The sequence below is a fragment of the Mus pahari genome, chromosome 5, assembly GCF_900095145.1.
Source record: "Mus pahari chromosome 5, PAHARI_EIJ_v1.1, whole genome shotgun sequence".
In the NCBI taxonomy this organism is placed as follows: domain Eukaryota; kingdom Metazoa; phylum Chordata; class Mammalia; order Rodentia; family Muridae; genus Mus; species Mus pahari.
In genome coordinates this window covers 131738491-131764388 of record NC_034594.1, presented here as the reverse complement: position 1 = coordinate 131764388, position 25898 = coordinate 131738491, and the positions used below count along the sequence as shown (strand labels likewise).

Genomic DNA, 25898 nt, shown 5'->3' with positions numbered 1-25898 from the left:
GCTCCTGTCTCAGTGAGTCCATATGAGCTTTGCTCGGTTGGTGTAGAGGACTATACTCCCGCTGTCCTCCATTGTCCATGGCTCTTACATTTTTTTCTGCCTTCTCTTCTATAAGGTTCACTGACCTCTGAGTGTAGGAATTTGGAGACATCCCATTTTGAATTGAGTATTCCAAAATCAATCTCTCTCTCTCTCTCCTCCTTCTTCTCTCTTCCTCTCTCCCTCCCTTACTCTCTCTCCCTCATTCCTTCTTTCCCTCTGTGTGTGTCTCCCTGTCTGGAGAGATGACTCATATCTTAAAGGATACACTCACAACCAAAAAAAAAAAAAAACAAAACAAAACAACAACAAAAACCCACTACCACCACCACCAAGAAGAAAACAAAACAAACAAACAAAAAAAACAAAACCCAAAACATAACCATCTTAAATATAAACCTTTGAAAAGTCATCTCTTTTAAAATACATCCCGGAAATTGTTGAATTCTTGATTCAGAAACAAAGCAAAGTAAAAACCAAAACCAAAACAATGCCTGGCTGAGAAATGACACTCAGTACATGCACAAATGCTTAATTAACAAGTGAACTGCAAGGTGCCAGCAGCTTGTTACCTTTCTGATCGCTTTCTAATAACAGCCGCAGTCTGACCTCATCAGATCACATTTCTTGCATGATGCAGAAGTACTTGAGAGCTCCTAGTACATGGCAATCAGGGACAGGTGTAGCTGAAAGGGCACACGGGGAAATAAAACTGACATCAGGTTCTTTAATCTTCATTTCATCTTGAACATACAGGGTTTGTTCTGTCTTGTCTGGAACAAAGGCTTCTATTCAATGAGAATGCAGGATGCAGAATCAATAAAGTAGCAGAAGTCTTAGAGATGTGAAGTCCCTTGTCTGGTCCTGGATAGGTCCACACCTCTTTGCAGATCTCATTCTGTTCTACGCTCTTTGCTCCTCCCTTCTGTCTATCCACCCACCCTTGCCATTTTCTTCCCCTGCCTTCCCCAAGAGCACTCCTTCCTTGGACACTGAGGCACATTTTTACACATTTCTTCCTTCATTGTAGAGAATATATTTTAGGGGGAAGTGTACGGTAGCAAGTAACTGGAAATAATTATATAGGCACTTACAGACCAGCTCTGGATTCCCTGATTTACAGGCATATAACATTCAACCCTAAAAGTTTTACAGAACCATTTAAAAACAATGCCAACCAGTGCCCTTTACTCAAGTTGCTGAAGTTTCTTTTTAAATAGAAATAGCTCTGAGAATCAATCTCTTTACCATGAGCTAGTTTGACGGTCTCATGTTGGTCCTGGGGACAACCATTGAGAACTTGGGAACATAGCATCACTCTGGAAGCTTGGAATCATCTTTTCATCAGCAACTTCTCTCTTTTCTTCCCCTGCAACATTCCCAAGACCACACAACAGCTCTGCCTTACTATTTTAGCTTGTTCCTCATAATCAAAGCTGAAAGGCCCTCTAAGGAGGCACATCTGCCTTCCTCCTGCAAGTCCATTAAGGAACAGCTGTGCCACACATGGTCGCCAGTTGCTAAGTGCAGAGAGTTCCATTCATTCTGTGCCACATTTGAAAGTTGATCATAATAGCCCTGTTTAGAGTCGAGTTCTTAATGCACACAAGCAAGCATGCAGCAAGTATAAATGTATTCATTGATTGACCTTGATTTCTGTTTTGAACACCCATGTTAATGAATAGTAGGAATATACTCAATTGACTCATTTCACTTGAGGCTTCATCTATCTGGAAAGATGCTTCATACATCCAGACTACAGAGGGACCATTGTAGGGTAAATGTTTTGCAACCTGCTTTTAATAAGGGTTCAACTTCTCCTCTAGCCCACCACCTAGCAGAGGTAGTGGAAGAGAAGTTATTCGGATGTGGAGGAAGTGGACCTGTTCAGTAATAGTTCTTTGGAGGCGAGCTTGATCTTTTTTCTCAACAGTTCAGTACCATAGCAAACATCAAATACAACTCAGCAGCTACAATCCAGTCCTCCCAGCAGGCAGATACCAGGGATGAACCAGCAGCTATAGTTCAATCCTGAAAACACTACAAGGCTTGCCAACTGGCCTGAGGTAAGGTCGTGGAAGTGGCAAGCTGCAGAAACCCCACAAGTAGTTCTTGGGCAAGTTTCTCTCTGGAGTCACCATTGCTGGAGCTCAACAATGCTATGTAAGGCAAACCAGCACACGCATGTTATTTGCAAAGAATAGTGAGGCAGAGCAAACCAATGGTCAGTGCTCATTGCCCAGTGTCTGTGGGGTTATATTTATACTCCTTAATCAAACATCCTTTCTATATACAAATATCCTTTCACCCATGACTACTCCAGCAAAACATACTTTCACCTGTGTCTGTTTCAGGAAAACATTCTTTCCTGTATCTGCTTTAGCAAAACATCCTTTCACCTCTGTGCCCCAGCAAAACATCATTTGACATAACTAACTTTCCAAAGAAACTGGAAATTTCTATTTCAGACCATGGTCTGTTTTGTCCTTGGGGATGATCATCATTCTCATCACGGTGTCACACTCATGTAGTCACCTGAGTGACTTAGGTGTCACTTTGTCACTTTGTGTTATCTTCCCCACTTCCTCTCTATCCAGCTGCTCTTCTATAGGACTGGGACGCTTCCTCAGAAATCTACTTCTAGAATGATACAAAATAATCTGCTTTTGATTTCATAAACCCTCCTTAAATTTTGATATTCAAAAAGACAGAATGATCAACTTTATCAGACTCATTTACATCTACACATTCCCAACACATCTTTATCTCTTTTCCTTCAACTTATGAGTCATTTTTTAGGCTAATGTGGTAATGGGTATTGTTGGTACTGTGAGAGTAAAGATGACAGTGTTCAGTTAACCTGTCTTACTGGCCAATCCACAGTCCCTTCAGGACTCAGATGACACAGCCCTTAAAAATCCATATCCAGGAAAGGATCTTCTGGTTGGTGCTTTTGAAATTCTGTTGTTTATATCCTAGGGAGGTAAGACATGCAGGAGACTCTGGCAACAGGAAAAGATAACAAAGACTTAAGCAACAATGTCAGTATTTAAACAACCGTCCTCATCCATTCACACTATTGTTTCAGTTTTTCCTGAGTCCGGTCATTTATTGGACAGACGTCCTCATAATCACAGTTCTTACCTTTACAGACTATAGGAAGAGAGGCAGGGTCTCTTTTCTAGAGCACTGGCCATCCCCAGAAGACCATCAATATAGAAAGGATGTGGTTGTTAGGAATGAGGCAAGGGCCAGTCTGAGACTGATGGCCAAGGTGACTCTTAACCCTTGAAGGCTGGACGCAGGTCTCTTGATGTTCTTTCTCAGGCACTGGCAATTGTACCTAGTCTCCTCTTACAATTTTGAGGTCTAAAAAATAATCAAGTGGTTCAGTTATGGGACAAGGAAGGAAGCAGGGGTAAGCTTTAGTAAGGAGGGCAAATTAAAGCCAGCTTGCTTATCAGTTGCCTAAACCCATTCCATGTGATTACCTGTTCTCCAAACACCTGTTTTGGAGTCCTGTGGGAATTCAGAGGGTGAGTGGGATGTCTTGCTAGCTTCTTAGTAGTAGAAGAGGTGAACTCACTTTAGATGAACTTGCTGAAAAAGAGGCAACATTCTTCAAAAAAATTTAATATGTCAATAATTCTTTGAGAATCTCGTACAATGTATTTTTTTCATGTTTATTCCCTACTCCACACCTCTTAAGTCCTCCCAGATCTACCCCTTATATCTCACTCCTTTTATTGTTATATGAATACATACACAACCTTGTGAGAACGTTTAGTGGTTTTTCTATGTATATGTTATCAGGGATGAATAGTTAGTATTAAATGACCAATTGAAAGACTTCTTCCTGGGGAAGATGATTTCTTCTTTTCTGAGAAGTCATTAATTGCTTGTACCTTTCCATCTAAGGGTGACTTTCCATAAAATTTCTCCCATGGAGGTTGGCATCTCAACTGGTGTTACCGATTTGCAGGTCTTGTGTTAGGCAACCATAATGCTGAAATCTCATGGGCGCAGTTTCTCTGGCCTATAATAGGAGACACGACATTGCAGTAGCTCTTCAGGTCCCCTGGCTCTTACAGTTTTTCAACTCTCTTGCAAGATGTTCCCTGAGCCGAAGGTGTTGTCATAGATGTACCACTTGGAGAGGAGCATTTCATGGTCAGGTGTTCTCTACATTTTTGATCAATTGTGGACAAGTAATTCTCTTAACTCATTTATTAAGCATCTAGCGTGTATCGAACGCTTTTTTATTTATTATGTATTTGTCAACATTCATGTGTGGAAGCCAGAGACTGTTGTCGTTGTTTTCCTTACTCGTGCTTTACCCAAGCGTTGATGCAGATCTTATCTAACCTGAAACTCACCAGTTCTGCTAGACTACTTGGCCAGCAGGCCTCAAGGATTTCCCTTCTCTACCTCCCTAACACTGAAACTCAGCTCGTGTTCCTGCTTCTGCTCCTGCTCCTGCTCCTGCTCCTGCTCCTGCTCCTGCTCCTGCTCCTGCTCCTGCTCCTGCTCCTGCTCCTGCTCCTGCTCCTGCTCCTGCTNCTGCTCTTCCTCCTGCTCCTCCTGCTCCTCCTCCTGCTCCTCCTGCTCCTCCTGCTCCTGCTCCTGCTCCTCCTGCTCCTCCTGCTCCTGCTCCTGCTCCTCCTCCTCCTGCTCCTGCTCCTCCTCCTCCTCCTGCTCCTGCTCCTCCCCCTGCTCCTGCTCCTGCTCCTGTTACTGCTCCTGCTCCTGCCCCTGCCCCTGCCCCTGCCCCTGCTCCAGTCGATTTCACATGAGTAGTAGGTATCTGAGCACAGCCCCTCATTCTTACAAATTAACCATTTACTGACTGAGCCATAGCCACAGCTCCCAAATAATCCTACAGTACACTGATGTTAGCACTATCACCCCCCTCTTTATGGGCAGTGAAGCTTCTAGGAGACAAAATGGAAATTGGCAGATAGTATATAGAGGAACTAGGCATCTCTCAGGATACCTCTCCCTGGATCCCAACCTCATGTGCATCTGCCCATAGGAATGGCTCTCCAGCCAAGCTTTTAAAATACTAATGCATGAACTAACTCAGAAAGATTTGTTGAGGTTAGCAGTTACAGCTTCATTTTTCACTCCCCTGAGTGATTTAATTTATATCTGGGGCTGAGGATCTTGCACCTCTCATACAGATATATTTGGTCACAATAAAGACCCAATGACAGAGATTAGAGAGATGTCTGCTGATTCGTTCTGAAGGTGTCCATAGAACATAATTAGATGCCACTACTATGAGCACAGCCCCTCATTCCTACAAATAGTTAGTTATAAACTATTTTTGTAGAGGTTGAGATGCTTATCAAAGGTATAACTAAGGGTGGCTGCTGTTCATTTATTTTTCTCAAAGGTGTTTTGCAATCTTTCCATTACAGGTGGTGTTGTCCTCAACCCAACCTATTATGGCATGCTTGGGCACACCAACATCATGATCCATGAGGTGGGACATGTCCTGGGACTCTACCATGTGTTCAAAGGAGTCAGTGAAAGAGAATCCTGTGATGATCCCTGTAGAGAGACAGTACCATCCATGGAGACAGGAGACCTGTGTGCTGACACTGCACCCACACCCAAGAGCAAGCTGTGCCGGGACCCGGAGCCAGCTAATGACACCTGTGGCTTCACCCTTTTCCCAGGGGCTCCGTTCAATAACTACATGAGCTACACAGGTATCGCCACAAACCCGATGTTTTTGTTTCCTGTTAAGGTCACTTAGTGTCTTGGGGAATTGGTAGGCTGTAGCTAAGGGAGCCAGGAAGATTCATGTCACAGAGTAGAAGTATACTTTGTGCTGGGTATTCCTATACTTTCCATGTGTTTGTTTGGAGTTTGACGAAATACTGAGATATTGCAGGGTCTTCTTGACTGGATTCTCTTCCACGAGAGCTTGGAAGGGAAACGTATTTCTGTCTTGAATAAAATGGGGTGAAGTCGGAAACCCTCTTGAGATCTGTTCAGCTTTTACGATGTGGTGATTCTCATTGAAGCCTGTACCCTGCAGGCTCTCTAGTCTGATAGTGATGAATGGCAGATCTCTGTGTAGAGACATCCCTTCATTACTTTTTCAGATAGTTAACAAGCTGACTTGATTAAGTGAAGCACCAAAACCCTTTTATCCTATGTAAAAAATCAGATTCTCTTCTAACCCAACATTGACCCTTAGCTCATCTTTTATGTATTATGCCCCAAATCATATTATTTCATTTTTAAAATGGTGTCTTGTTGGATCTGGTGAAAATTACATTGTGTGGCCTTGTTCTTCTTGGGGTCATCTTCTGGAACATCCTTCTTGCCTGTGTCTCAGATCTTCCTTATTTCTGGCAAAAAGTAGCAATAAGTACTCTTCTAACGATGGGCATAATTATAATTAAAACTACTAACTACTTTGATTTGATCACCTACTCCAATGGTAAAAGAAGGCAACTTTTTTGTTCCGTGTCTTTATACACTACCTAGAAACTTTTAAGATGTTTCTCTCCAAATTTTATTGTTGTCAACAATAAATTGAATTCATAAGCATCAACACCTCTGTCTCCCTCAGCGAGGAATAGATAGGTGGTCTTGGAGATACAGAGTCTTGAAAAAGATACTCCTTAAGTACCTGCCACCCTTAAGTGTGGTAGAGACAGTGTTGAGAAGCAGAATGGGAGATTGGTCTATCTAAATAGAAAAGTGCTTGAAACAAAGATCACTCTTTTTCAACCTTATGAAATGTATAATGAACACAGGGATTTTTCTGGCTCTGACAGTAAGATTGGGGACATCATTCCCATCCCTAAAGTTTCCTAGACATTTCAGCTTCCTCTTCATTGAGCATCTCCAGTGAATACTCACCTTCCTTGGGCATGGTCACAGGGCTAATGTAGCAGAAGTAGGTAATTCCAAACACAAGTGAGGAGACCCTCTGCTGAAACACTGCCACCTTGTGGTGTACTCAGTAGGTTACCATCAGTTTAGGACAGTGGTTCTCTATGTGTGGATCACAACCCCTTTGATGTTGTATGTCAGATGTCCTGCATATCAGGTACTTACACTATATCTCATAGCAGTAGAAAATTTCAGTTATAAAGCAGCAACAAAATAATTTTATGGTTGGAAATCACCACAACATGAGGAACCATGTTAAGGGTTCACAGTACTAGTAAGGTTGAGAACCACTGGCTTAGGACAATCCTGTGACTTCATGACAGCCTGAGAATGTAGTAATGACCTTGCTTGTGAGAAAAGCAAGTCTCTGCTTTCCCTTTTCTATGTCTGAATTTCTTTCTAGAGAAGAATTCATTTCTTTACAGAATCTAATGATTTCTGAGTCTGTTAAATGCAAGATGTGGGGTGCTAGGGACAGCAAGGACAGAGTGAGATCTGTCTTGCATTTGTGCCCTGGTACAGGTTACAGCCTCCACATCCTTTTGTTGTTGTTGTTTTTTGTTTTGGTTTTTGTTTTGTCTTCACAGATGATGAGTGCACTGACAACTTCACCCCCAACCAAGTAGCCCGGATGCATTGCTACTTGGACCTCGTATACCAGCAATGGAGTGAAAGCCAAAAACCCACCCCCATACCCATTCCACCCATGGTTATTGGGCAAACCCACAAGTCTCTCACTATCCATTGGCTGCCTCCCATCAGTGGAGTTGTGTATGATAGGTAAGAGGTGCTCTACTGGTTTTGAACTATTACAAAGGTGGGGGGAGGGGGAAGAAGCCCCACCTCCTGAGTCGGCTCTGGGCTCAGCTCCTTAACCGGGCAAAGGGTCTCTCATGGGAGCCAGAGGTACATCATGTGTGCTTACTCCACACAAGAGTGGCCTGGCAGAACTGCCTGGCATTGCACATCTGTCTTAGCCAGCTGTTCCTCTGCAGGGTAAAGTTTCCTAGTTTGGACAGTGGTGATTGGGAAAGGGGGAGCAGATCGTGTTCCTTTAGTCAGTTCTTGGGGAGAAAGAGAAACTGTAGGGGTTTATAAATTGAAGCCAGCATTTCTGATAGTATTGCTGTACTCTGCCCGATGGCCGTTCTCTGAAACTGTTTTCTTCTGTTTCTCTCTGCCCCCTCTACTGGCAGCTAGTGTTTTTGTCTTTGACCACCATAGTAAACGCTTAATACATACTCATGGAAGAAAGTCATGACACCTCAAGCCGATTATCATTCTTCCTTTGCTTACTTGTAGAACCTAATTTCAGGAAAGTTCTTACAATAAGATAGATAGATAGATAGATAGATAGATAGATAGATAGATAGATAGATAGATAGACAGACAGACAGATAAACAGTCAGCTATGGTGTGTCTGATGTGGCAATAGGTGATATGGTTTAAGTGAAAAGGCACCTTGGACCAGTGTAGACTTTGCTTTCTGGAAGCCTACACCCAGATGCTGAGTAATTGGGGAAGCTGCTTTCCCTTCAGTCCCGCTGTGTGGGAGACACTGGTCTCTGGCTTCACTTGTTTAATGTAATCCTTACAGTGAGCACCATTCTTGCCTGGGAGTGGGAGACCCATGGGACTGGCTCAAGACCCCACAACAGATGACTCAGGGCAAAATCCAGAAGCAAGAAACACAGACTAGATGATTACTTTGAATTTTCAGTTTTCCCATTTAGCAGGTAGACATCTAATCCTTCATTTTTCTTAATATTTTATTTGAGAATTTCCTATAATAAAATTTGATCTAGTCGCCCTCATTCCTCCCTCTGACTCCTTAGGGATCCACCCTCACCTTTTCCATGTCCCCAAATTTGTGGTCTTTATAATTTAAAAAAAAAATCCCCTTAGGTCCAGTCTGTGCTGTCCACATACTTATGGGGTGTAGGACCACTGGAATGTGCCTCTCCTTTTTGCAGCACTTTCCTGTGGGTATCTAGGTCCAGCTACCATGAGCAGATGGTCCTGGAGTATGTCCTCATGCTCTCTGGATTTAATGGAAGTCCGAGGTTTGGGACAGATAAGGAGAGATGGGGATATTCTAAAGCCTGTGGCTTCTTCTTCAAAGTGATGTTCACAGTTTCTTGAAATCCTCCTTCCTCGACTCATGCTTAGTCATGACATCACTTAGCACTCACAGTGCTACAAAGTAGCCTGTCTTGTCATCAGCGCCCAGATTTTCATGGGCTCCTTTGGTGACTCAGCATACATCTATGCAATGTGTATAAGCATCATCTTCCTGCAAGTGTGACCTTGTGTAGCTCTGGCAGGACCAGCTGAACAGTAAGTCCTCTGTGGGTACATGCAAACCCCGGTTTTACATCAGTTTACGTAACACGTGTAAACAATTTAATCTTTCAATTCTCTCTCTGGTACAAATGTTACGATAAAGCAGACATCAGCACTGGCTGGCTGAGAGTCTGTTGGCGGAAAAGATGGCAATTTGCTTCCTTTTCTCAGCTAGGTGGGCTGCAGTTTAGAGGCCTCCTAGCACGTGTGCTGGAGAGACTCACGTCACATGCCCAGCAATTTGTGTCACGCCTGGAGTAATGTTTACTCCACCCTTGTAGGTATTTGGAATCCTTGTGTCAGAGAAGAGCCCCAGCTACGCACTCTCGAAGCTGCTGCAGAAAGGCAAATGCATCAGGGAAATGTGGTTTGGAATTGTGTCCACGTTACAATGAGTACTGAGGGAAGGAGAGGGTGGGTCCTAACTCCACCTCCTAGTTGCCAAAGTACAACACTAGATAGTGTTTGGAGCTTGCTCAAAAGAATTAAGGAATTTGTGACATTGGGCAACTGACTTAAGGCTTTCTGAGTTCCAGCTTTCTCATTTGTAAGCTTCACAGGGATTAGAAAGAAGTTATGAAAACTCCAAGGCAAGGTATGCAAGGTGCTTAATAGATGGGGGCTCCTGTCATAATTGTGGCTTTTGTTTAATAGTATGGTTTCACTAGTGTATTATAAGATACTAATCTGCTAGCCATATTTTTTGATATACTACTTTGATTTGAAGCTAGCACTTCAGATATGCTGTTCACAACTGGGCTTCTAAGAAGATTCCAAGTGAGAGAGAGAGAGAGAGAGAGAGAGAGAGAGAGAGAGAGAGAGAGAGAGAGAGAGAGAGCAGGAGAAGAGGAGAGAGGAGAGAGGTCAAAGTGGACAGAGAGGACAGAGGAGAGAGAGAAGTCTCAGAAAGCAGTTGGTCCTTGTTACTTAGTATAGTTATCTCTACATGTTCTGGCTACTCCAGATGTGATGCTTAGAAAACCTCCTTGTAGACTAAATTATCTCATAGACATCCTTACAAAGGGTTGGCTGAATGCAGTCATGAGCTGATTCTTAAGAACATGAGAACTGAGCAGACTGTGATATACCTACAGGTCCAGAAGTCAAAAGAGGATGGATATAAATTTGCAGCACAACACAGCAATGTTCTGAGAAAGGAGCCAACCACCGGGGTGTGTATAGCAAAGCATGTACCAGACTCTCAGAGGAGGCAGGTTATGCACCACCAGGAAAGCCAGTGTGTAATGAGTAAGCCCAGTAGGAGCAAGGATGCTTGAAAAGTCCATTTGATCATTGTAAGAGCATGCATTGCCTGAAGCAGTGACATGGGCATGGAGCACGGTGTGGTGGGATGTGTACTAGAAATATGTTTGTGAAGGAACTGAAGGAGCTAAGGCTTGAGCTGGCTTACCATACCATCCACTGTTGATAAGGAATTTTGAACAATTGCTACAGGCAGTGGAGAATCAAAGGTCACTACACTTGACACTTTATCTTTGGCGTGTAGCTAAATGTAGGGGTTTAAAAGTCATAGCACATACCAATAGTGACTTCAATGGAAAGTGCATTGTTTTTAGTGGACAGGCACGGGTTTTCTGGGTCTTCCTGATACTCATTTACTGAATAAGATTTGTGTTGGTTCAGAAATGATTCTAGGACAAGAGCTCCCTAGTGTCTCATGGGCTCCTTTCTGACTCTCTTAAACTTTTCTTTTTCCTGATTTTGAGATTTCTCATATCTTGAAAATTTTCACAAAGATGAGGTCCACAGAAGAAGAAACTGGGTTGCAATGATAAATATATCCACTTGCCCCCCTGGGTCTTAATTCAGCATAATAACACTCCTTCTTCGAACTTCCTTTTCTCAGGGCCCCTGACAGCATGTGTGGTGCCTGCACTGAAGATGGGACATTCCGTCAGTATGTATACAAGGCATCCTCTGGGCGTGTGTGTGACTCTTCAGGTTACTGGACTCCAGAGGAGGCTGTGGGTAAAGTACCATGGACTTTTGACTAATATTTTAGTGGCCACTGAGCATGGGCAATGGTGGATGAAGCACTGGTATATGTTTGTGTGTTTTTGCATGTGGGTATAGGAGGGTTTGCTGAATATTCCCGGGATCTTGAAAACATGGCCATTGCTTCTGCATGCTGAGTGTCCTGCCTCGGTATAATGTGCCAAAGCTGTGAGGATATAGAGATTTAACACAGGGGGACTGAGAACTCAGCCCATCTCAAGGGTAACCTCAGGGTGAGCTGGGGCCAGAAATGCTGTGTATGTCTACTGGTCCCTGGACAACTTTGGTGTGTGATGCTGTAAGCTAACTGCTTACTCCTCTATATCAGGAGAGTAATAGAGAACACATTGCTAAGAACACTCATACACTGGCTGAGCAAGTCTGGGTGGGGGCAGGGTGGACTAGGTGTTCCACACGGATCGTTCTCATCTACACTATTTTATGAGTCCATTAATCACTGGTACTGGTTGTGCTTTAAATGTGATCTAAGCTAGGCTCTAGAAGGGAGAAGATGTTTTTTGTTATTTCATTTCCTGTCCCTTCCCTGAGTTATCTAACGGCCTCACACTCACTCACTCACATATGTACATCGGGATTTGGAAGACACATTTCAACATGAGTCTTTCCATTACCCATGCAGAAAAGGCTGTTGACAGAGCTTCCAGCCCTTCAAGCGGAAGGTTCTGACTTCTGCCCTCACCATCCTTTGTTTGCTTGTTTGACTGTGAGGGTTTTTGTTTTGTTTTGTTTTGTTTTTGGTATTTTGTTTTTTTTTTGGGGGGGGGGTTGTTGCTGTTATCTTTTTCAAGATAGTGTTTCTCTGTATACCCCTGACTGTCCTGGAACTCATTCTATAGACCAGGCTGGCCTCCAAATCAGAGTTCCAACTACTGCTGCCTCCAAGTGCTGGGATTAAAGAAGAGTGCCGTTATGCCTGGCTCTTCTCCATTTTTTTTTTTTTTTTGATACTCACCTAGTTATTATCTTCTGGACATCCCTACACTTTGGAGGTTATTAAGATCCACAAAACTTCTGAGAAAGGTATTTTGGAAAGAGTTTATTTGAATTAACTTTCAGCCTTGATTGTGACAAGAAAAAAAACAGAACAAAAAATGACCCACGAGTCTACAATCACCTCCTAATGTCACCTTGGGCTCATAGTTATTCTAGTCATAGGGCCTCCAGAGGAAAGCTGAGTAGAGGTGATTGACAGGACCGATCATAGAAGAATCTTTTCAAAACAGAGACTTGGGGGAAAGATAGAAAGCAGATGTGAAACTCACCGGGGTTGGACTGTTTTGGGAGACTGGCGGTCCACCCAAAGCCCTTTCTATGGCAAACTCTTTGGTGCTGGGACTTTAATGCTGGTCTGACTCCTAGACACAGACTGTTTTCCTTTTAATTGGGGGAAAGTTCAAAGCTATCTGACAAAGGGAAAGGGAATTTGAAATTATGGTTACAAATTCTTCTATCCTGAAACAAACTAAGTCAACCTTTGGGCTTCTATTTCATATTTCACTTGAGATCATAATAAACTTTTGACAGAAAGTGCTTCTGCTGACTAGACTATGGGGACCCTGGATTTGCTAGTATTTATAGAGATAACCACTGGAAATTTCTGCTAAGAAAAATAGGCTTACATTTGCCTTAGAAGGGCAAATGACCAGGTCATATATTATTAGAAGTTGTTTGGTTTTTTCTTTTGTTTTTGTATTGTTTTTTATGTATATGAGTACAGTGTCACTCTCTTCATGCATACCAGAAGAGGGCATAAGATGCCATTACAGATGGTTGTGAGCCACCATGTGGTTGCTGAGAATTGAACTCAGGACCTCTGGAAGAGCAGTCAGTGCTTTTAACCACTGAGCCATTTATAAATCTTATTTATAAATAAGAAAAAAATCAAGACTCATAGCTCCTGGCACAGTGTCTAGTAGATCCTCATTATGGCTAGTCCTTGTTCAATACTTTTAGTTCACTTTCTCTCATATGACATACAAGAAAATGATACTCATATGGATTATTTTCCCTGAGTTGACTGCAATATATTTGGGATATTTGATATTTTTTCTTCCTTATATTTTTGCTTGGCAGAGAAATTCTAGATTTTCCTGCTCAATCACGTGTATTTATATTTCCTGGTTTCCTACACATGGTCACTTGCCTCCATAGAAGTACTTGAACTGAAATAGAAATCACAGTGTATGTCTTTAAAGTTTGGCTAACACTCATAGTGCCAAGGTGGGAACTCAGGTAATAAAAATTTAGTGATGAGAACCAGAAAGAGTGTAACAATAAGTTGAAATTAGCATTGGGCTTTAGAAATGTTAACAGAGCATAGTTATTAATAAACTATGTGTAGGTAATTCTCTACTCAATTATTTTATCCATAGGGACAGAGCTTAATTTCTGTGCATTAGCCTTATAGTCCCATCTATGACTGAATTATCCTATCATGTTTCCACTACCCAGGGGATCTCTTGCTTGAAAGTCACCTTGTACAAGTGACAGAGTAGTGGGAATAGACATTTTACTTCTACACTTTTGTCCTGTGGAGACACTCCACAAAATGATGAGCTTCCTCTAAGAATTCCAAAGTCTCCTTCATCTTTCTGTCTGCTGATACGGACTGTTCCCTTTCATGATTTTAATGGTGGTTCCTCACGCATCTTTTCTCTCATCTCCCCAGGGCCTCCTGATGTCGATCAGCCCTGTGAGCCCAGCTTGCAGGCCTGGAGTCCTGAGCTCCACCTGAACCACATGAATATGACCGTACCCTGCCCAGCAGAAGGCTGTAGCTTGGAGCTGCTTTTTCAATACCCGGTGCAAGCAGATACCCTCACCCTCTGGGTCACTTACCTCTCTGTGAACTCTTCCAAGGCACTCTTTGACATAGAGATCTTGCTAGAAGACAAAAAATCTATGCACCTTGGGCCTTTAAACACTTTTTGTGACATACCGCTCACCATCAAACTGCACGTGGATGAGAAGGTCGTGGGAGCGAAAGTCTACACCTTTGATGAACGGATGGAAATAGATGCTGCTCTCTTGACCTCTCGCCCCAATAGTTCCTTGTGTTCTGGATGCAAGCCTATGAGTTACCAGATTCTCCGAGAGCCTCCTTTTTCCAGTGGCTTGCCCATGGTGGTGACACATCCACACAGAAAGTTCACAGATACGTAAGTTGGGCAGTAGAATCTTCCACAACTTGAGTCTTCTGGGTACTTTATTTCAATTTGGTTATTTCTGCTTCCATTTTTAATAACTGGTGCTTTTAGTTGGAGGAGAGTTCTGAAGTTCAGGGGAGAGTTTATCCTAAGTGACATATATAAAATGAAGAAAAAATATTTCACAGAAAAGGGAAAGCAAGTATTTTGACTGCCAATGTCATCATTATGGTAATGGGGAAATTGGTGTATGAGGTATTTCAGTTGAGTAAGTGAAATTAATACTAAAGTTGACCAGAATCAGATTTTTCTGTCTTGTGGCAATTTTATTTTGGATTCCTTCTTGTAGCTTTCCAATAATCAGCATGGTTTCCATAATTTTCAAGTTATGGTAAATTCTTCCATAGCTACCCTGAAAGGTCACGGGTCTCTCATATGTTAAACACAGTTTCATGATTCATCCATAATATGCATTCTATTTTTTCCTTTCCTTTTAAATTTCATTCTCTCCCTTTCTTCTCTTTTATGCCTAATTTTCAATTATTTTATTTAATGTCTCTCCTTCTACACTTGTGAATTATACTGTTCTCCTGGCTCTACTGTGCTCAGTGTTGAAGATGCAGACTGGCTTAAGAATTTCATGTCTGCTTTGGATACTGGTATAGTGAATGGCAAATCCTCCCACTTGAGACTCTCCTCAGAGATTGCGTGGAGGGCAGAACAGGGTCCAATAGCTTTATCAGATGGGTCATGTTAGCTGATTTTTGCCACATTAGAAACAATCAGATTACAATGCAAACTTTTTCATTATTCTATGCATGAGCTAGATGATAGGCTCTGGATTGCTTGCTTGATCCCAGGATAACATCGTACGTACATTGGGGCCCTCAGCTGAGACAGCGGACATGGCTTGGAATGTGAAGACCCTTTTCCTCAGGACCACTGAAGCTCTATCTAGGCTGCTTCTCAAGGGTGAATATCTGCTTCTAGAAGCAAGCAGAACAAGTTCCCCATTACTTGTAATTTTCAAGTCTCAGATACAAATTCCTCTTGATAATGTTACATGTAAAATTCCAGATTCAAATTTTAAACCACGTTTTCTTTAAAGAAGAAACAGGGGTCACACAAACAATACAGGTGTGCATCTTGGCTGGGGTAGATCTTTGGCAATCGACCAAAGCTATAAAACCTGGAAGGAAATGTCCAGTTTGAGCTCCAGTATGGCCTTCTTTCCATGGTTGTTCTCTCCTTTAACATCAGAAGGTTGAACAAAATGGCTAAAAAGGAGAAGTAAATGGAATTCAGATCATGAATTAGAAAGAAAAATTAGCATGATTTAGATTCTGCAGTCAGGCAGTTGATATATTTATTTTATAATGACATCCACACAAAAATATTTAAAGCCAATAATATATTGTTTTATAGATAGGACACTAAGGCTTGGCCTACACTTGGTTTCAGAGCTAATGGACATCCGAGGATTCAAACTCCATTTCCAACTGATGATACCATCCTCTTTCCTCGGTAGAACACTGCCCTTCACAGACTTAGCTCATGGGAGGCCCAAGTTACCTGCTGCTGTGTTTTTCCCTTTGATAAGAATAAACACAACATTCCCATCCATTCCTGTTTCGAGCCACAGAGCAGTGGTTGGACAACAAGAAACTATACAAGAAAGGAAACCAACCACCATCACTGATTGGAGTGAAATTGGGTTTGCCTTAAAAACAACATCTGACACTCTCAGGAGAGGACTTCTTTCTCAAAAGGGAAAACTAATTTGAAAATTTAAGAGTCTTTAATATTTAAGTGTCTTTCCTAATAAAATACTTAAAAGCCAGTATAGAAGATTTTAAAGGTATTTTGGAAACCCTAAGACATTTCCTGTTTGCTGGTTGCTCCATCAGATTGTGGGGTGGTGATTCTGTGGTTTCAGTAAAGAGTCTGTTAAGGAAAATGAGAATCTTGGCAGGAAATCCTCACTGCCCACTCCCGGCAGTCCTAATAATTCATCGAGATCATGCCCTCCCAAATACTTGCATCCTATCTTGAGTTGGGTGGTACTTTTCCAATCTGGACAATCACTGGATAAAATTCAGATGAGACAGAATTCATCTTTGTTACCTGCAGCCAAATTCATGAGCTCTTTTACTGCTAAATCAAAGTCTTGGGTCATACATTCACCACTTAATCAAAAAACACCAGGGACCAGAGAGTGTCATGCATTCCTTCAATCTCTCAGGTCAACTGTACCAACTCCATTCTTGGCATTTGGAGGCAGAGGCCAATTTAGTGTGTTTTGAACTGGAAATTTTTACTTCTTCCAAGTGGTATTGAGTTGTGTGCTTACTTCTTGTGTGTGTGTGTGTGTGTGTGTGTGTGTGTGTGTGTGTGCACGCGCATGTGCGCGCTTACTTCTATGAAATACTTATTCCCGTCTTTCCAAGGCAAGAATTCTCTTTTAAGAAAACTGTGGTCTACAAACCCAAGAAAAGACGTGACTGAGCCCACACACTGAAATTCTAATCTTCACTTAGTTTGATTACTTTAAAAATATAGCTTACTGGTTTTTCAATAGTTGTTCTAGATTTCCTTGGTTCAAAACATTACATGGCATCCTCCTACTTTCTCCAGGACTATTATGTTAAGTATTAACTCACCAGGCACTTACTATAATACATTTACTGGTGGAGAAATATGAGGCCCATAGAAATGCATATATACTCAAACACGAGGTTGTTCATAGGATTGGGCACTTATTGTTTCAGACAATTGACACATTTCACATTTTGTTTTACGTAATAGTTTCCTTAAACCCATGCGAACCAACAACAAAGGATGCTCCACTTTGCAGATGTTAAGGTCGGAATCTCATTGATTTCCACAGGGAGGTCATCCCGGGGCAGATGTATCAGTACCAAGTTCAAGCTGAAGCTGGAGGGGAACTCGGACAAGCTTCACCTCCTTTGAGCCACATTCATGGAGGCCCTTACTGTGGAGACGGGAAGGCAGAAAGGTGAGTTGCATGTGTGAGAGACAGGTCGCGCTCCTCTGCTCAAAGAGGTTCAACCTTGGGATGAGCTTGACTCAACCTAAAAGTGCACAGGGAGGAGGGCCTGCGTGAATCTTCTGTGGACATTCTGGGGTCCTAAGAGGTCACTGGAATCTCTGCGTAGTGCGAAGTGGTTTACTCAACACTGGTCCCCAGAATGTTGAGCTACAGGGATGTTACTCTGGGGCCCCCTTAAGGCCTCAGTGAAGAACTGCAGGGCAGTTAAGTAGGGAAGGAATTTCTACAGATGATGGTTAAATAATACTAAAATAAGGATGTAATTTGGACCAAAGGTCTGCTTGTTCAGTTTTACTAACTGGATGTGATTTGAGGAAAGGGAGTCACTCATTTGGCCCACTCTTCTGTAAACATAACCAAGGAAAAGATATAATTACTCCTTTGGTTCCTTTATATCCTATGATCATTGTTCTGATGGCCTATGTTACCAATCTAAGGAATGAATTCATCTGGTTTGCCTGGAACGTGTCCAAGTTCAGTATGGACACAGATCCAGTCCTATGGTACCCAGGGAAGTTGCTCACTCCTCATACAACATGTCCTTCATACCCACCTAATCTGTTCTTACATAAAGCTGCGGGTGGTAGAAATCTGGGAGCCAAAGTATGTTGCACTGCCAAATTCTGCATGGTATTAAGATGGCCGTTTTTTAGTCTCTCAGATGTGGAAAATATATACTTAATTCTCTAGTCTTTTGTGGGATTCCACCCAACAATTGATCACTGAACATTTCTTGGTCTTTTGAGATTCACAGATATGGTATAATCCTATTCCACCACACTGAAGTGTAAATACTAAATGTTTTTTTCCCATGTGCATAAAACAGAGATCATTAAATATGTCAATCCCACTCTTTGCTCCTCCCTAGCTTCTCCTCAGTGTGCTAGCTCTCTGCTGGTGCTGGCCTTCAATTGTGGCCACCCAAGAGCCTTGGGATAACACTTGCCTATATGTATTTAGCAGAAAGTGGTGCAGGAACATCTTCCTAACTTGGTAGACATATTTACTCCCAGCCTGTGAAACAGCTTAGCTAGAGGCAGTGATTCTCTGCTAGTGGGTCTCACAAGGTTCCACCCCAAAATGTGCTGTTTCTGCTTCTGTTGGTATGCCTCGGCTGGATAATCTATGCTATCAGCCAAGGGAGCCATTTCTGAATCCCAGTTGTGCTTCACCTGTGGACACTCTAATACACAGGGCAAAAAGGAGCCAAGCCAACTGTTTAACCCACTTGGTTCCAGATAGAAGACAATCAGGTTGAACTCTAAGGAAGGACCTGAGAGTTTGAGAAGCACTCATCCGGAAGTTGATTTTCTCGCTGCATGCTGTCTACCTGTCATCTGACACATGTGGCACTTAAGACTTCAAAATGGGTTGTATGCAGCTAAGATGTTCAATATGTGTCCTAATGTAATTAAGGTAATTTCATTTTTGAATTGAAACTCAATTTAGTTGTTAGGAAAAAAAAACTTTAAGTATAACTTGAAAGTTTGGAACAGCTTCGATAGATGAATTGGCTTTTCCAACAATGAATATGAAGTTGAAGTAAAAGGCAAGTATTAAAAAGAGATTTAAGTGAAAATGCATTTATTAAATGGTTAAGTGTTTGGGATACAAAAGGCATGCTAAAATCTCATCCATCATTTTATATTGATTAAAAATTCAAATGGTAATATTTTAAGTAACCCCAGTTGGATGAAGTAAAGTATTATAGTTAATTCTACCTCTTTACTTTTTAAGTGACTACTAAAAATTTCAAGATCATGTACAACTCTCATTTAGATTTCTATGGGGCAGCATTGGACAAAATGAATTTTCTTCAAAATAAAATTGTAAAGTTGCCTCTTTCTGAGACTGTGTCCTAGACCCCAGGCAAGGAAACATTAGTGTAGAGTCTATTGATCAAGTCTCTCTTCATACACAAGTAAAAAAGAAATGGAGCTTTAGGATGCTTCCAGAATATCACATGGTAGACCAGGTATCTGGGACAATCTCTTTCTATTGATCCATATTGCCTTTGTCTGAAAAGAATGTGGAGGGGCTAGAGAGATGGCTTAGCAGTTAAGGGCACTGGATGCACCTCTTAAGGGCCATTGTTCAAGTCTGAGAACACACAAGCTGGCTAACAATGGGCTTTATCTCTAAGTCCAGGGGAGCTGACACTCTCTTCTACCTTCTATGGGTTCCAGCTGCACAGACATACATGCTGGTGAAACACTCATAAATGTTAGAAATAAATAAATCTTAAAAATATTTTTTAAAATGTATGACATAAGATGTATGTATAAGAGCCGGGTGTGGTGGCGCACGCCTTTAATCCCAGCACTCAGGAGGCAGAAGCAAGCGGATTTCTGAGTTCGAGGCCAGCCTGGTCTACAAAGTAAGTTCCAGTACAGCCAGAACTAGACAGAGAAATCCTGTCTCGAAAAAACAAAAACAAAACAACAACAACAACAAAAAGATGTATGTATAAGGTAGTTTTTAGGGGTGTAGCTTTTTTTAAAAACTTTTTTTGTCAGTTCTACAAACTGGGCTAATCTTCAACTGCTTAGTCATATACAATTCCTTCAACTATGCTTTTCCTATGTTTATATTCCTGTCTCCTATTTTATCTTACAACTTAAAACATGATTACTATGTTTTACATCAAAACCATAGTTTTAATATTTATAAATATTCTCATGTCTAATTCATCTTTAATTCATCTCCCTAGTGTTCTTTGAATAATTACTGGAACTATTTGATATTCTGGTTCTGAGAACCTTTTAGAACTTCAAATATTTTTATATATGAAACTAAAATATACACTGATTTGGACATATTGAAATGTAAAAAAGAGAGCTGTAAGTCATAACCATTTTGTAATTGCCAAACTTTACTTTCTGGTGCAAGTTTCAACTTACTTTTTATTTTGTTCCCATAAAATGCATGCTTTATAAAAGAAATCTCAATGTGGAGTAAGTTACCTTCCTAGACCTACATTTAGACATTAACTAAAGTTCAAAGATGACATTTTCTTTTTCCCTGTCATATATAACATTCACCACTAAGAAGTAGGAAGAGTCACTTGAACCCTAGTTATGCCATTGACTAAGACACTTGCAATTGGTGCTACTTGAATCTCTCTCTCTCTCTCTCTCTCTCTCTCTCTCTCTCTCTCTCTATATATATATATATATATATATATATATATATATATATAAAGAGATTTAACTTTGAAATATTCTGAACCTTCCTAGAGGAAAATAATTAAGTGAAAAATGATTTTAAAATTAGGTAAAATTAATAGAAAATAAGATGACACCAATGAGCTATAAGATGATACACGTTAGCTATTTCTATTTTGTTGGCTTTGCTGTTTTGTTAGAAAGGGTCTTTCTGAGTGTTCAAGACTGACTTAGAAAATTCTATGTGTCTCAAGAGTAGTGTGTAACTTTGTGCTCAGGAAAATCAACTACGTTTTAAAATGGCCAATGTTTTTTAATTTTCTTTATTTCTTTCTTTATTTATTTAGAGACAGGGTTTCTCTGTATAGTGCTGGCTGTCCTGGAACTCACTTTGTAGACCAGGCTGGCCTCGAACTCAGAAATCTGCCTGTCTCTGCCTCCCAAGTGCTGGGATTAAAGGCATGCGCCACCATTGCCTGGCCTCCAATGGTCTTTAAATTAAACATATTAAATACTTTTAAATAAAAACATTGCAAATGCACAAATCCCATGTGACATTTCTGATACATTGTGTAATATTTAAATAGGTTAGACACACCCATCTCTTCACATAGAACTCTCTTTAAGTGTAAGCAATTCAAATTCTCTCTAGCTTCTTGAATACACTACATATGTTTGTTTTAGTCAGTCCACTGAGCAATAAATAGCATATGAGGACTTCCTCCCATGTCACTGTAACTTAGAATACACCAGTAATTCTTTCCTCAATCATTCTTTTATCTCTGACCACCTCAGTCTCAGTTAACTAACATTCTACTTTCAATGTGTATGAGATCAACTTCTTTTTCCCAAATATGAGCAAAGTCACAGGATACTTCTCTTTCTGTGCCTGCTTTACTCAATGTGATCTCCATTTCTATCCATGCTACCCCAAAGGACTGGATTTCATTTTTCTTTGAGGCTGGATAGCATCCTATTGGATGTGTAGCACAGTTTCTTTTTCCATCCATTGACACTTAGTTTCCATCTCTAAGCTATTTCGAATAATGTTCCAATGATCATGGTAGTACAGACAACTCTTTGACATACTAATCCGATTTCCTTTGGATATACCCAGGAGTGGAATTTCCAGATTACATATTAATCCCGTGTGTGTGTGTGTGTGTGTGTGTGTGTGTGTGTGTGTTGTTGTTGTTGTTGTTGTTGTTGTTGTTCTATTTAGCTTCTTTCATCCAGATTTTATAATTTTCATTCTAAGTGGGATTGCTTTCTTGAATTCTATTTCCCATAATTGCTTATTAGTATACAGCAATGCTACTGTTCTTATAAGTCACTGATTCTAATAAATAAATGCAGCAAATTTGAAAGACACAAATCAGCTAATTCCAAGTCTCTGTTTATCACAGGGGCTGGTGATATATTTCACCAGGCACACTTCTGAAGTTCTTCCAGATGTTCTCACGCTATGATTCACTTGATTTCTAGGAATTCCTACAACACTCTAATGATGCTAATCTACCATTTTGATGACCTCACATCTACTTTAAATATTGCTTATTTAATATTTTCTGTAAATTAGTAAATATCTGTTTTTACACAGCTTTTCATTTTTAAAGCACAATGAGAAGTTTAAATGAATTTATGGTAGCTGAATGAGTAAAGTCATGTATGTGTTTCTAAATGTATATTTCTAGGAGTATGGGAGAGATGTGTGATGATGGAGACCTGTTGAATGGAGATGGGTGCTCAAGAACATGTGAACTGGAGGAAGGCTTCAATTGTGCAGGTGAGTCTAGGGGGGGTGCGATTATATGTTACTTTTAGAGCTGTATCAGTGTATTATTTTGTGAACTCTTAGTGTCCTGTGTCTTAATGATGATTGAAGCAATAACACCAAATACTTCACATATAGTCACTAATTTTATTCTCACTTTAACCATTAAGAAACTAAACGGAGGTACAAAAGGCTTAAATGATTTATTTTTGCTGATTTATCTGAAAGTGCTAGTTAAGCCAAGGGAGAGTCGATCTAGAATTTCAGGCTAAACAGACTGTATTGGTCCCTAGCTTGTCCTTACCAATGCCTTTCTTGGGTCCTCATGGATATGCCAAAAATGCCAGATAAGCAGAACAATCCTGTAGTACTAATATACAAATTAGGGTCAGGAAATATTCTAAGGCAGAGGAGAGGCAAGATATCTCTTGATATCTATGTATGGTAGATGAGATCATAAAGACCAGCACAGGGTCCCGGTGTTTCCTGTCCTGGGGAATAAGTGGAGATAAGTTGGAGCTAGATGACTTCCTATCTAAACTCTTGGCATTGAGACATAGCACACAGCGCTCCCCCAAGTTATGATGAACTATCCATGAACAAGCTCCTCTGTTGCAGACAATTTCCTATCCCATACATTGCAATAATTGTCTGGAGTAGAACCCCACATCAAACTTGTCTTAAACATCATCATATTTGAAACTGCTTCAGTGTAGACAATGTAGCATATTACAATATGCAGAACCTATTACTAAGGTATCAACTACTACATAAAACATGGTGGCACCCGTGTTCTCCAGCTCCAAATCTCTGAGTCATAGGATCGGAGCATCACCTACCTGTCTACCTAGCCTTTCACCTACGCAAACAACGATCCACTGAGTACCATGTGTTAAGGAGCATCACACGCACCTTAGTGCCTGTAATCCGATAACAACTGGAAGAGACTTTTCCCTTCCAGATAGATGGATCAGGAGTAGTTTAGAGCCCAGCTTTTCATTTAGAGAAGTTGCTTCTATTCAATCCTGAGATATGGGCACATAGTTTCTGCTTACTTAATTCAGGCAATGATTAATATACTTGAAACAGATGATCCTACTTAACAACAGCCTTATCTGATATAAATTTTTTGTCTCCAGGTTTTCGTTTTGCATATTGAGGCTCAGACCATCTTAGTGACTCATCAAAGGGTATACAAGGGCTCTGCCAAGCTGGCTCTGGAACATAACTTCACTTGTATTGAATCAAGTGAGAGTTTTGTACAAGGAAGCTTCAGAGGATACATATTTTCCTGTTTTATTTGACTACCATTCAGATATTTGAAATGCCTCTTCACTATTCTCCTTTCCAATCCAAACATCCCCCTCATGTGATTAGGTTTCCAGACCCTTTCCTATTTACCCCAACCTGGCATGCTTTGTGTCGTCAATGCCCAGAAAGGAATCCAATACCCCAGATGTGGTCTGGCTGGGCAGAGTATACTGAACATACCCCCCTCTTTTGTGCACAAGTATTTGTTAATGCTACCTCTGTTTGTATCATTTCTTCTTGGTAGCCACATAGTGGTCACATACTGAAAATAAGCACACATTCTCTGCACACTGCACCATCTCCAGTGCGGCTCAAGTCTCATTTAACTCAAGAACAGCACTCATGTTGTTTCTATCTCATTTGATCTTTGGACTCATATTTTCTCAGCCTCTCAACTCCAGTAAGACTATATCACAATTACTATAACTATACTTAAGTACCATATTTCAGCTTATATTTAAGTAATTGGCTGAGTTAAATTGATGGGGTATATGCTACTATTAGACATCTTTTTGATGAATAAATTTATCATAGGTCAAGCATATGATTTTACTGTTATTTTAAAAATATTAGTTTGGAAGGAGCATCTTAAATGTGATTTGAAAGCAGTTTAATTTTTTATGGAATTGCAAAAAAAAAAAAAAAACGAAAAACAAAACAAAACAAAATGTTTTTTCTCCCCTGTGATTAAAAGAAAACAACAGAAATAAAAAGGAGTAGTCCCTGAGTTATGGATAGAAACTATATTATATATGAATATAAATGTCATAAATAATAACAAGGGCAGAGAGAAGAGCAGCTTGCTCTGCTGGGAATGTTGTTTCAAGTGTACATATGCTGTATGAGACACTGAGGATGCCATAAATTTGATTGACTGCAGATGAAGGCTTTAAATGGGCTCAGAACCATGTCCTGTAAAGGATGTCTGGCATGGCATGCAGAAGGAGCTTTGCCATGGAAGGGTAAATCTCAGGCAATTATTAAGGAAAATAATAACTGTATGTAGGTGAGCAGCTGACAAATTACCAGAATATATCTGTGGAATTTCTATGAAGAAGAAAAAAATGAAATGAAAAAGCATGCCATTGTAATAATAAATCTTAGCAATAATTTTACTGACTAGTGTGAATTTGTATTGAATCTTAATTCTATTTCAGTATCCTAATGCTCAAACTGAGTTGTGCTATCAATGTTACTTGCCCTACATTTTGGTGGGCAGCTTCCCACACTGAAAGAAGCCAGTCTACAAAGGGGCAATACTATACACCTAGTAGGAACTGTGGAGGGATAGAACCTGCCCGGTGCATTCAGGTTCATCTTTGCACTCTAAATTTCTCCCAATTATTCCTGTCTTGTTTATGTGCTCTGCTTCAGTATGAGGTGGTACAGGCTAAGGGAGAAAAATGGGGCTATATTATGTAATTCTAGCTCAAATCAAGCCCCACAGATCATCAGGGTCACTTTTCATGTCAGAAAAACTCATTTAGACATGTATTTCTCATTTATAAATCAAAAAATAGGAATAAAAAAGAAAACTGCACACCTCATGGTTGTCCTCAGCTGAGAGCCCTGCAGCCTCTGTGAGCCGGAGTCTATGCAGCACACTTTCACACAGTTCCTGAGCAGTTATATGCTAGAGAAAAACATCTCAGCGTCAAGAGTAATTTCAAATAAATAATTTGGCAAAGAACTCCTTAAATAATTGAATTTAAAAAAAACAGAGAAGGAGACTCAAATCCATCTACATTATACTAGTTCTTTAAACTCTATTTCTGCTTATTTTCTGTGTCCCATGTATTTCTAACATACCCTGAGTCTCATTCAGCTTTTCCTAAAGTACCTTGACTGGACACGATAGCACATGCCTATGATTGTAACACTCAAGAGGCATGAAGATCAGGAGTTCAGAACCAGCCTGGGCTACCTAAGACTCTGTCGAAATAAATCCCAACAATACAAATAAAATAAAATCAACCTTTTCCCTACATCTCGTCTATAGTGCTTTTCCTTCTTTTCCCTGCTCTCCCAAGTCCAGTCTCTCCTATAACTTTATTAGATTCTGTTTCTTCCCACCTAAAGAGTGAAGAACCCCTCTTCTCCAA

General features: G+C 40.7%; 1 protein-coding gene across 1 annotated transcript in view; it reads left to right on the top strand.

Annotated features, from left to right (window-relative positions):
• Positions 1-25898, top strand: part of Pappa2 (pappalysin 2) — a 238200-nt gene that overhangs the window by 84405 nt on the left and 127897 nt on the right. Inside the window, exons 4-9 of the mRNA XM_021198056.1 lie at positions 5460-5753; positions 7539-7731; positions 11162-11283; positions 14000-14489; positions 17365-17493; positions 22406-22497. Coding sequence (XP_021053715.1) covers positions 5460-5753; positions 7539-7731; positions 11162-11283; positions 14000-14489; positions 17365-17493; positions 22406-22497 — 1320 coding nt within the window. The remainder of the gene's footprint in view (positions 1-5459; positions 5754-7538; positions 7732-11161; positions 11284-13999; positions 14490-17364; positions 17494-22405; positions 22498-25898) is intronic.